The following is a 12546-nucleotide window of genomic DNA, read 5'->3' as shown; positions in this document are numbered from 1 at the left end:
AGTCAATAGGGAGCAGTGAACAAGTGAGTGATTTCAGGGATTCGGGAGTGTGTGATGTAGTCCAAGAAATGTCCAGTCTCTCTTAATGGCAAGCCAGACCTTGACCTTTCTAACCAACTGAACACATTTTAAAAATGTTTTGATGTCCATGATTTTATGGAGGAGCTGTCTTCAAAATGCTGATCCTGAGCAGAACTGTGGTCCTGAAACTTTTCTGTGGTGCAAAGACAGGAAAAGTCCTGGCCCTGATGACATCAGAGGTCATACTCTTCAAAACTGTGCCGAACAGTTGCCAGATATATTCAGTTTTCTCTTTAAGTTGTCACTCCACCTCCATTGGGTTCGATCATTGTACCTGTGCCAAACTGCAGGCCTGTAGCACTTCCCTCTCCTCACAGGTCAGGCAGGGTCGTTGATGATGCGACAGGCATGCTATCAAACATGATTCTGAGACACCTAGAGGGGGCAAAGACTTTTGTGAAAGTAGTCTTTATTGATTTCTCCTCTGCTTTTCATTGTATCCAGCCTCACATTTTAGCAGGAAGGCTTTGGAGCCTCCACATTGATCCTGGCCTGATCTGTTGGCTGGTGGATTCCTTAACTCAAAGGTGTGAAGGTTAACTGTGTCTTATCAGATGCTCTAATGAGTGCCAAAGCCAATATGTGAGTTGTCATATATTAAGGTTAGCTGATTCAGTGATCATGTTTCTCCTCAGCAGTGTTGACCCTGATCATGGTCCTGTAGTGGTGGAATCCTCACACTGGTGATAGTTGTCCTTTTTGGAATCAGTGTGTCTAAAACTAAAGAGATGGCAATAGATTTTAGGAAAGATCCCACGGTCGTCTCACCTGTAGTAATCGATGATCGGGCTGTCGATGACAAGCCGACCTTCAGGCGGATACTGTGTGTAGAAAAGTGCATGTACTTTTAAGTTTTAATATTTACAATATCGTTATGAAAATGTTTCATTCTTATTCTATTGAATCTGTCCTCGCATTCTTCTTTGTCAGCTGGTATGGGTCACATGACCTCAGAAATAGAAAGAGATTGGGCATCATCAGAGTGTGATGATAACTTGTGTGTACAAGGTCAGGATCTTGAAAAGGGTCCAGTCATTCCTGGCTGATCCCAGCCCCCCTCTGTTCAGGGAGTTCAAGTTGCTTCCATCTGCCCACGGATCAAATCTGCACACACAGACAAATAGACTCAAGAACAAATTTGTTCTGGCTGCCACTGGCCTTTTACATAACTGTGATTTAATATTGTATTTAATGTCCATTTAATATTTTCTGCCTGATTGTTGTGTAGTCACTGCTGATTGTACGACAATTTGCCCCTCCAGGATAATACAGATATCCTTGGTCCTTGATTTGATAGTTATGGATTTGCTAGTCAAGAGCAATATTTTTATGACATATTGCATATTTAGACAGTTTTTCTTCTTGTCTTAAATTATCTTTAAACTATAAACCTAAGTATTACAAAATTAATATATCTGCACAGGAATAATGATTATCATGTCTGTACAATTAATCCAAAGATTAAAAAAAAAAAGTAGTTATCATGTGATCTTGAGATAGTGGGATACAAAAACAAGACCAGCTCAAAACCTAGTATATAACTGGATTGCGTCATAGGCTTTCTGTCTGGTATCAACTGGTTTCAGCCCTTTATCTGTTTGCCTCCCTCCTCTCTGTGCTTACAGTGGTTCCTGTCTTAACCGGCGCTGATGGTTCTGTCTGTATGTCTGTCCCAGCGCAACAGCATGTGATCTGTCTCAGCCAGGACTAAAGGACAAAAAGGTAAAAGGCAAAGCAAACCTGGAGTGCTTTGTGTTCACAATGTTAAGTGAACCACAAAGTGGACCTAAAGTGCACCTTTGAGAGGTGGTCTCAGTTTGGTTCGCTTCAAATGAGTTATGTTGGCAACAAGCATCAACATCCGAGGCTGGAAAATGAAGTCAACATGGAAGAACCAAAAACTGACCACTAGAGTCTGGTTCCAACAGTGAGTCAGTCCCCATAGACTCCCATGTTAAAATGTCCATCTTTACAGCAGAAAAAAACATGTTTACAGCCTGGTACAAAACTGTTTTGGTCTTTAGAGCTAATTTCCTCCTTCATGACAAATGTTTATATAACTCACCTGTTTACATTTTGTTAAGGTTTAAAGTTATGGAGAATTGAGGGTGTGGCCTCTTTGAGTGACAGGTGGGTGAGCGTATGCTTGCCACAAACCAGCATACACCAACACACACTCCCCGCCTTTATTCATTTTTGGATTAGCTGGCAGTCAGGGGCGGAGTCAGGCTCTGCCAAGATGGCGTCAGTGGAGCAGCTCACTCTGAGCTTCAAAACCGCTCTTCGGAAAACCAGCGGGTGACGTCACAGAGGCTACGTCCATCTTTATTTACAGTCTATGGTTGGCAACCCTGCAGGCCATAACAGAAACAATTCATTTTCACAGAGCAACAGCCAATGGGGAAACTCCAACTCAGTCATGTGGCATTCAGCTGTCCAATGGTGAATGTGTGATCACTCAGTCAGAGATAATAGGGTTCAGTCAACTTTACAGTTGTGAGATTCATGACTAGGAAACATCAAAACAAGTGTATTACTTACTGAAGCTGTGAAGTAACACAACACTGGTTTTGTCCACGACATCACACCTGACAAACATTTCTCCAACACATACTTTTTAGTGTTCAACTGCGTTCTACAAGATGGATATAACTGTAATGTTTGAATTAAAATCATTGTAATACAAAAAATGCACCTTTGTGGCACAAGTGCTGCCCTCTAAAAAGTAAGTGTTTGATTTTATTTAAATGAACTGAATAAATATCAACCAAGCTGTGTCATATCTGAGATGTGTGACACTCACTGAACCAGATCCTATTTGTGTTTGAAAAAATAGATATATCCTGGTATGTCTGTCTAACCAGAGGTGACAGCACAAACATCGCACTGGCAAGCAAAGAGTGAATCAGCCAAGGACTCCATTGAAATCGGTCCCTTTGAACTCTGATGCCTGATGTTATTTTGCGAGAGAAAAATGATTCAGGAATTTCCAAATCTATGTCCTTCTATTCACTTCCAATCTAATGCAATCAGCAAAGCCAAGCATATCCCTGCTTTCATCCTTTTGATCAGAAGGAAAAACAATTTACACTTTTCATTTCAGAGCCAGTGTGAAATGAAAGCAGAATAAAGAAGAGTCAGTAGAAAGAGCAAAAGACAGAGAGAGATTGGAAACAGTGGGGTGTTAGCGAATGGATTAAAAGCACTGAGCAAATTTCATTAAAGTGATCCATCATAAACGTGCCCAGCACACACCACGCACACACACTCACTCATATACACAGAATTACATGCCTCAAATGGACCCTCCAAGACCATGTATCTCCTAGAAGGCGATAACAGTCATTTTCCCTGTGGAGTCCAATTGAGTTTAGTCTTCAGACCCAGAAAGGACGTGTAAGTATCATCACATGTAACCGTGGTGAAGGAGCTCCCATGTACACTCATCAATTACTACCATAATTATATAACCACCCTGAGGACCAATGCAAAGTGCTGCCTTATATTATTATCATAATAACCAATTGCTACATTTTTGGGAATGAGACTTAGTATGACTTGTAATATGAGAAGTAGGCGTACCTTCAACGTAATGACCTGTGCGCCACACTCCTCATGACTGTTGTGCAAACCCAGAGGGATTGACTCTGCATTCGGACACACATTTCAGGCTCCACCTCCTCGAAGAGAGCTCCCCTCTGCGCCACGCCTTCATGCTGGCAGAGGCTGAAAATGTGCAGGATCACCGGAGCCAGATCCTCTCCACTTTCGGCACTGTGCTGAAAATGGATTCCACCAAGAAAGTATGTAAATCATAACATAAGCCATTCTGTATGACTCAAAACGTATTGCAGTTTTAACATTACATAACAGTAGAATCTAAGGAGGATGTTGTCCGCCTCTACATTTCCAGGGAGCAGAAAAAACGCCACGTGAGAAGGGTCACACTTGGGGCTCAGGAAACATTCGGGCTAATCCACCTGGCCATTGAGGAGGTTAAAGGTCCCACTGGGCTGGACGAGAATGGAGTGAGCCTCTTCAAAACACCTGGTATGAAATAAAAAGTGTGGGCAACATTGATACAGATATTGTAGCTTATAAAGCGGAAATAACACACTATATGTATGTATGTGTATTTACAGAGGCCATTGATGCAATGTGGGCAAGTCAGCAGCGACACCTGGAGAATATCCAGGATCCACCAGACATGCCCATGTACAGGGTGGCGCCTACCACACCCATCAACAAAGTGGACGTGCCCCTCTAAGTGTCTGCGTGGAAGCAACAACCTAGAGGGATTCCACAAAACTCTGCCACATATGATCCCAGCTACATGATTCCCGTTTTTACTGCCGTTTGCAAACCAAAAGCTTTACTCTACTCAGGTCCCCTCTGTGCAGCTCGGACCTTTCAGTGTTACCTGATAAGTGGCGTTGCACGGTGGAACTCAGACAGGAGCTCAGATGCCATGTTTGGTGGCAAAGGACTGCACCACAGGACCTACTCTGTGCCACTGATTGACTGCCTCAACACCGTCTGCTGTCAGCAGCTGTTTGGAGAGACTGTGGAGGCTTGGACTGGACCTACCTATTCAGCCAGAGCACAGGTGAATCTGGATAGTTCCCTAACTGTGACAGTCTGTCTGTTCATACCTTTTACTTGACAACATGTTACAATGTTTGCCCATTGCTGTCTGCAAACCTAATCATCTATCAAGTAAACAGTTTTAAGAAAACCAATCCAGCCCCTCCGATCTGCAGCTGGTCCTCCTTCCTGTTCCATGGACTGTAATAGTCCATAATCCATAATAATCCTTAGTGCCCTAGGAGCTGCCACTTAAACACCAATATGCCACCATTACTAAAATAACAGATAATAATAATTTGTGTGAGGAATCATTTCCGTATATCAAATAAAATCATACGTGACATTGGACACACCATTGTAATCCTGCTGGAACCAATAGACTACATTCACACGGTGGCCATTTTCCTTTGACATCACGCTGAGGGTGGGAAGCCTTGAACACTTGTCGCACACACATCTCTGGATAAATCCTGTGTGAGTCATTGTTGTTTACCTTCACTTTCCTCTGACAAAATTGATTAACGGGCAGATGAATGTTGAAGGTGAGACTGGACCACACTGGAAATAATCAATGTTATATGGTTTCATAATCAACCTACATCAATGATTAAATGATATGACAGCAGAGCAAGTGTATCACTGCTAACTTAGCTGGTTGTAAAGATAGCAAGGCAGCTAACATTACATTTCAGCGACTTTTATTTCCAGGCTGAATTTAATGTGTCAGAAATCTGCGTTGATGCTGTATTTCAAAATTAATTCATTTGTTTCCTATTGTATCATAGCACTATCAAACGGTAATGTTAGCTAAGAAGTGTGTTGAATGCTAACATTAGCTGTTGCCTAATTGTAGCTATCAAATGTGTTGCTATACCAGGAAATATGGGTCGATGTCCCTCCAGATTTTTATCAACCATTGTCTTTTCTGTTGCACATCAATCGTGAAGCATCAGATAGAAAAGATTTGTCAGATTCTCTATTATTAATTAATTAATTAATATGACTTGTAACCTGGAACACAGCAGTACAACATTATCCTTTCAGTGACATTTGAGCTCATCACCCTGAGTGCGACATCAGAGCAAAATGGTCACTGTGTGAATATGGGTTAGGGTCTATGACTTATACATATTATCTCTTGATATATTTTTCATTTTTAAATACTATAATCTGCGTTTTTCTAATGAAATGTTTGGCTTTGGTTTGTTTGTTTGTTTGTTTGTTTGTTTGTTTGTTTGTTTGTTTGTTTGTTTGTTTGTTTGTTTGTTTCCTGGCTAACAGATTAGTTCAAAAGAAGTTTGAAACTTCTTGGTTGTCTGTACGGTATAAACACATTACTTGTGCTACAGTGTATTTCTTTAGTTAGAAGGTGGATTACTAGTTTTGTTAAATCCTGAAATGTGAAAGGTCAAAAGCTCCACAAACATCAAACTAAGGATTCCTTTACTTCTTGACCAAATACAGCAATTGCAATTTAATTGTTTGAAGTTAGACTTCAGATATGATTTGGGTGAAAAATGGATTATAAAATACAAATACGTATGTTACTATACTGTTGCTATTGTTCCAACTAACATGGGATTCGATCATTGAATTGTTAAACTGAGCAGGTGATCAGTGATCCCCTCAGAACTTACCTTGAAGTCTTGAACAGGAACCTTTTGTCAAGAATTATTCAAAAGAGAAAAAAAGTGCTCAGAGCTGATTATGAGGATAGCAGCGGGTACGACTGATGAAAACCTGATATTAAACTTATGCTCCTCACTTTTTGTTGAAGTGTAAGAAGAATCCAGAAACATATTAGAAACAAAAACTGATGTATTGAATCCTTGTAAAGAATATTGCTTTGTCTTTGACTGTTATCTAAGTCACAGTTGGATCATTCTAAGTCAGTGAACAACTGGAATAATTTCCTATTAATGAAAAATAAACAATAAAGAAAATGGTACAGACAAAGAAACAAGACTAATGCAAATACAGCAAAATCATTACCATGGAGAAATACATTTGCAGAGTCCTAACATCAGATTACATAAGGTATTATGTTTAAATGTTTAAACGTGCCTATATTGTTTAACTCCAACAACCCTCTGCAATCATATTTATTATTTTATGCAATTATATTTATTGTAATTTATTTTACTTAATTAATTAATTTATTTTATGTTTGTTATTGTATGTTGTAAGGTGTCCTTGAGTGCCTTAAAAGGCACCTATACATAAAATGTATTATTATCATTATTATTATTATTATTATTATTATTATTATTATTATTATGTTGTTATGATGTTTTATGGCAGTTTTGAAGATGTTGAGGTCAATATTTTACAGACTTACATTGAACCTCTACCACAACACAAATTGTTTCTTGATGTTTTTCAATGCTGTGAACACCACAAATTACATTCACTGCCGCTGTATTGAGGTAAAGACAGAGAACTAGAACCACTAGATATAGAAGACACAGACTAGAAGTGAGTGAGAAATGAATAAAGATTTTTTTAATGCCAACATACCTAGCTATAGTTAGCATCACCTCTACTCTTAGAGGAGGTCTTAGCATGAGCTGCGATACTTTTAATCTTGCTTTTCTCTTTCTTTCTTTCTTTCTTTCTTCCTCGCTCCACCCATCCCTCCCCTACCTCCACTCACCGTCCTGCTGTCATCTCCCATGGGCCGTGGTCCAAACCGAAAGGAGAGGATGTGAGAGATCAAAGCCTTTGCTTTGCTAGCATTGCTCTCAGAGGCCACCGAGATCAAAGGTAAGCAGACTTTCTCTCACACACACACACTGAATGAATCCCATCACACATCTACACAGGAAACACTGATCCCACTGATAGAGTTGGTCTAAGATCATAAAGAAGAAGGTTTTCAGAATGTGTGTGTGTGTGTGTGTGTGTGTGTGTGTGTGTGTGAGAGAGAGAGAGAGAGAGAGAGAGAGAGAGGCATATGAGTTATTGTTTACACAAACTGATGGGAAACATCTTTCTTTTTATGATGTATTTTTCTGCATTTTCACAATCACTCTCCTAGTTTCACAATCACTATCAACTCCTTACTGTATTTCATTTTTCTAAAGTGAGATATTATATGCATAAATGTAATTTCCTGTGCATGAGACATAGTAGATGTGAAATTGTAGATTGTATTGGAGAAGAAGAACTGACTTTTCTCAGTTCTTTAATAACACATTTTATAGTTTATAGCCTGCTTTTTCAGTTTGAGGTCATTTAAAGTAGTACTAGCAGATTTTTCTGCCACTTGGGGGCAGCAGAACAAGCTGCCAACAACAATGACATATTACCAAGATGTTATGGCCAGAGACAGTTAGAAAGAAGACAAGGAACTTACAATCATTTCCTGTATCTGTGTCCCATGTTTTCTCCACCTCCCGCCCCTTTAGGAGACCAGCAGCAGGTCTGAGTCAGTTCACTCCAATGAGAGAAGTGAACCTGATCCCAGATTATCAATATTTCACCCCACAGTCACTAAAGTAAATATTGAATCAATTTTTCACAAGCCACAGATCTTCAGAACATTCTGACATTAAAATGTTCAGACCGGGGTGTCGTGTAGTGGTCTGTGCAGGCGCCCCATGTGTAGAGGCTACAGGCCCCGGTTCGAATCCCGCATCGGACGGCCTTTCGCCGCATGTCATTCCCCCTCTCTGCCTCCCCGTTTCCTGTCTCTCTCCACTATACTATCAATTAAAGGCATAAAAAGCCCAAATAAAAATATACTTTAAAATGTTCAGACGGATCAGGAGAAAATTCACTTTATTAGAGACGTGTCTCTGTCTCAGCAACAAACTCTGAGATCTCACAACACAGACCTCTTCTCTGTTGGTTCTGGTTTCACTGCTGCAGTACAGCTGCAGACGCTTTCCAACCACAGAAGTTTAGAGGGACCTGTACATACATGAGTGAGACAGAGAGTATTGGACTGATATCATCTTGTACTGGGTTGATCAGATTTAAGCTAGCAGATAAAAAACGAGCAGCAAAATCAGGTGTAAATTCAACAAGACATATGCATTCTACTTATTGTATCCTATTTTCTCTTTCAGCCCAGTTCTCACAGATTGGTGTGGCATAGTAATAAACCCTGTGTTTTAACCATGACTTTGTGCTTTGTGCCTGCTGCTGGAGGAATCTACAAATGTAATAACAATTAATAATAATAGTAAGGAGATGTAATAAGGATTCAAAAGGTATGTGGTTGGGTTTTGTGACTTTACAGTGAGCTTATATGTTTTTAATTTTTAATTTTATTTTACTATACGACCACAATATTTTTAAAAATCGACAAAGTAAAGATCGATATTTTATTAATCATATCATATATCATATGCATACTATAAACTGTGAATTTATTTCTTTGTCATATGGTATCAGTGTAAAAAGAGACTGTTGAGAGACTGCTGGATCTAACACACACAGTTCTCATTGGTAATTAAAACAGACTTAGGACAGAAAGGAATCATTTTCATAGCTACACAAAAATATGTCACATTTAATCAAATGTATCTGTATTCCCAATATATTATCTTGGTGCTGTCTGTATACAGTTGTCCATGCACCATCTGTAAGTAGAAATGTTAATATTTCTATTTTGTTAAAAGGAAATTGTTGTGCTGGAAAGCTGGAAAAGGGACATTCTCAAAACGTCTTTTAATAAGCGTTAGAGTCTACATATCTATCAAATGTTAGCACGACTTAGCATAATGAAATGTTCTATCTGAAGCACTTTAAGCTTGGTTTTTGATTTCATATAAACCAATGTGTGTTAGAATGATACTCAAAATTTTAGTTTAATAGTGTAGATATGTACATCTCACCACAAAACCACTGGTATCTTTGTATATCAATACAAGGATAATTCCAGATATTGTATGAAAAAAAGAGACTTGTTCAGGTATATTTTTGGACATTGAAAGTTGTTGTTTTATATTTTTTACAGTGTAGGTCCCTAATCTCAACAGTTTCTCTTGTATAATGCTTCAAGCTTCCAGTAATCTAATGTTAAAGTCATTATTAGTGTCTTATAAAACTCTTCTTAAATCAGTTTTTATTGGAAAGCTTTTAAGAATGTTTGATATGTTGTGTTTTATTTTTCCAATGATATGGACAATTTATATTTTTGTGTAATTTACTTCTGTGTTATGTGTTTTTCTTTTGATTTTAAGTGCTGTTGTTAATTCCCAATTTTCTTTCTGTACAGCGCTAAATTTGCTAAGAAAAGTGCGATACAAATAAAGTTTATTATTATTATCATGATTATATTATTTCTTTCTCTTTTTTTATTACCCGATGACCTGAGGAACCTGTACCCTGTCTCTTGTTTCCACCCGGACATAAAAACAATTGTCGGTGTCAGTTCCGGTGTTGTTCACTCATGCCAGCTGGTTGAAAGTAGTAGCAAAGATACAGGTTTCTCTAATGTCTCTGGTAGTAGCGCGGCTGTAGCTGCTTCAGCCGGGTGTAATTATCAGAAAGTGTAACAATGTGCTGCTGCAGCTGGACACGTGAAAACGCGACGTTAATTAGCTCAAGTCAAGTGTAATGTTAACGATACTGTCCCTGACGGAGCAAACATTAGTTCCCCCCGGTCAACATGAGCTGTGTACTGCTGAAGAGGTTCTACAAGGAGCTGCCGGTGTGGATAGTGGAGGACCACCACGACGTAAGGCGACGTAGCTGTAAAATAACTGTAGCGTTGTCTCCTCTCAAGAGGTGCACTGAAGTAAATGACTTTGTTAGCATACTCAGCTAGTTGTAACTTTAGCCGAATATATATATATATATGTGTGTGAGTCAGACATATCAGTTCTTCAATAAAACAAACTTCACAATAAACAAAACAAACAAAAAAGAAAAAAAATAATGGAATTAATACATAAATTGAATAAATAAAAGCAAATAAGACATATATAACTTAAGTGGCAGACTTCTTCAGACAAGCATTTCAGAATAGATATTAACTGCTGACATGGACATGACATATTTGTTACAAATTTAAGAGACTCAAAAATCTTTAATCACACATTGATGAACAAATTATTCATGTTGAAAATCTTTACTGATTTACATTGTATAATTTGTTGAGAACAAAATGACATAACTGTCAATGGAAACCAAAATCATTAACCCACTGAGGGCTGGATTCACAATCACACTGAATATCAAAGTGAAAAATTGAAATCACAGGCTGATCCAATTTGCATGAATTTCATCACGGCAATTCATAATGTGACTCAGTAGTGTGTATGGCCCCTGTATGCCTGTATACACTCCTGACAACGTCTGGGCATGCTCCTGATGAGTCGGTGGATGGTGTCCTGGGGGATCTCCCAGACCTGGATCAGGGCATCAGTGAAGTCCTGGACAGCCTGTGGCAGTACTTGGCAGTGTCGGATGCACTGATACATAACGTCCCATAGGTGCTCAATTGGATTTAGGTCAGGGGAACTTGAGGGCAAGTCAATGGCACCAATGCCTTCGTCATCCAGGAACTGCGACACACTGTGGCCACATGAGGCCTGGCGTTGTCCTGCACCAGGAGGAACCCAGGGCCCACTGCACTAGTGAAAGGTCTGACAATCGCTCGGAGGATTTCAGCCCGGTACTTAACAGCAGTCAGGGTACTGTTGGCTATGACATTGGAGGTCTGTGCCACCCTCCAAGGATATGCCTCCCCAGACCATCACCGCCAAACTGGTCATGATGTTACAGGCAACATAACATTCACCACGGCGTCTCCAGACTCTTTCACACCTGTCACATGTGCTCAGTGTGAACCTGCTCTCATCTGTGAAGAGAATGGGGCGCCGGTGGCAGATCTGCCAATTCTGATGTTCTCTGGTGAATGCCAATCAAGCTGCACGGTGCTGGGCTGTTAGCACAGGTCCCTCTAGAGGACTGTGTATGTGACTTAAAACTAGATAAAAGTTCATGTTGAGCTTCTGTCAGACAAGCACAACACTGATATGATAATAGAGGATATGACGTCAAATAGGGAAAACTGTTATATACTGACCGTGATGCAAAAGTATTTAGGAATAAAACAATGTCAAAGCCTATCAAGATCCATAAAGGATGCCATCAAGGATGCCCTTTATCATGATATTCTTTTACAATAGGTATAGAACCCCTGGCCATGGCTGTTCAATCCCATACAGAGATCTCTGGTGTACCTACAGGTCAAACAGATCACCATATTTCTTTGTATGCTGACGACGTCATTGTTTTCTTAGACACCCGGAAAAGTCCATTCCGACCTTGTTTGAAGTAATTAATACATTTGATGAATTCAGGCTAAAAAAATGAACAATTCCAGATCTTCCATAATGTTGATAAAGAGAGAGATGTAATCTGCACACATCTCCAGTTTAAGGATGCAAATCATTTTACAGATTTGGGTGTAAACATATAAAACATGTAGTGAATTGAAATTATAATTCTATTATGGAATCAATCACTAGGTCAGTTATTGTACACCTCTACCAATCTGCTTATTTGGAAAGATTTGACATTTTGTGATAATTGCTATGTGAAGTCTTAAGTAATGGCTAAAAAGTGTTTTGTGAGGTCATTGTAACCTTGACCTTTGACTTTAACCACCAAAATCTAATCAGTTCATCTTTGAGTCCAAGAGAACATTTGTACCAAATTTGAAGAAACGCCCCAAGTGTAACAGTAACATCCCAGATTGGTGTTTTCAAGGTGGACAACCCAAGGGAACATTTTCCACTGTGTTGGGATTCAGATGTAATAAGCTGAAGAAGTTTGGGGAAGAAGAAAAATATGATAGAAGAGGAGCCCACATTTTCTTATTAGGTTGTTTTCAGAAGAACATGATATAAGGAAGAAAGAGCA

The 12546-nt window shown here is 39.3% G+C and overlaps 1 protein-coding gene across 1 annotated transcript in view; it reads left to right on the top strand.

Annotated features, from left to right (window-relative positions):
* The first annotated feature begins 10049 nt into the window (after positions 1 to 10049).
* cunh5orf22 (chromosome unknown C5orf22 homolog) overlaps positions 10050 to 12546 on the top strand; it is a 12837-nt gene continuing 10340 nt past the window's right edge. Inside the window, exon 1 of the mRNA XM_023398270.1 lies at positions 10050 to 10354. Coding sequence (XP_023254038.1) covers positions 10286 to 10354 — 69 coding nt within the window. The 5' untranslated portion in view covers positions 10050 to 10285. The remainder of the gene's footprint in view (positions 10355 to 12546) is intronic.

This window comes from Seriola lalandi, unplaced genomic scaffold, assembly GCF_002814215.2.
Source record: "Seriola lalandi dorsalis isolate HSWRI2012SDOR001 ecotype SW California unplaced genomic scaffold, Sedor1 jcf7180002054981, whole genome shotgun sequence".
In the NCBI taxonomy this organism is placed as follows: Eukaryota; Metazoa; Chordata; class Actinopteri; order Carangiformes; family Carangidae; genus Seriola; species Seriola lalandi.
Note: the sequence above shows the minus strand (reverse complement) of the source record. Positions and strands in the feature narration are given on the sequence as shown.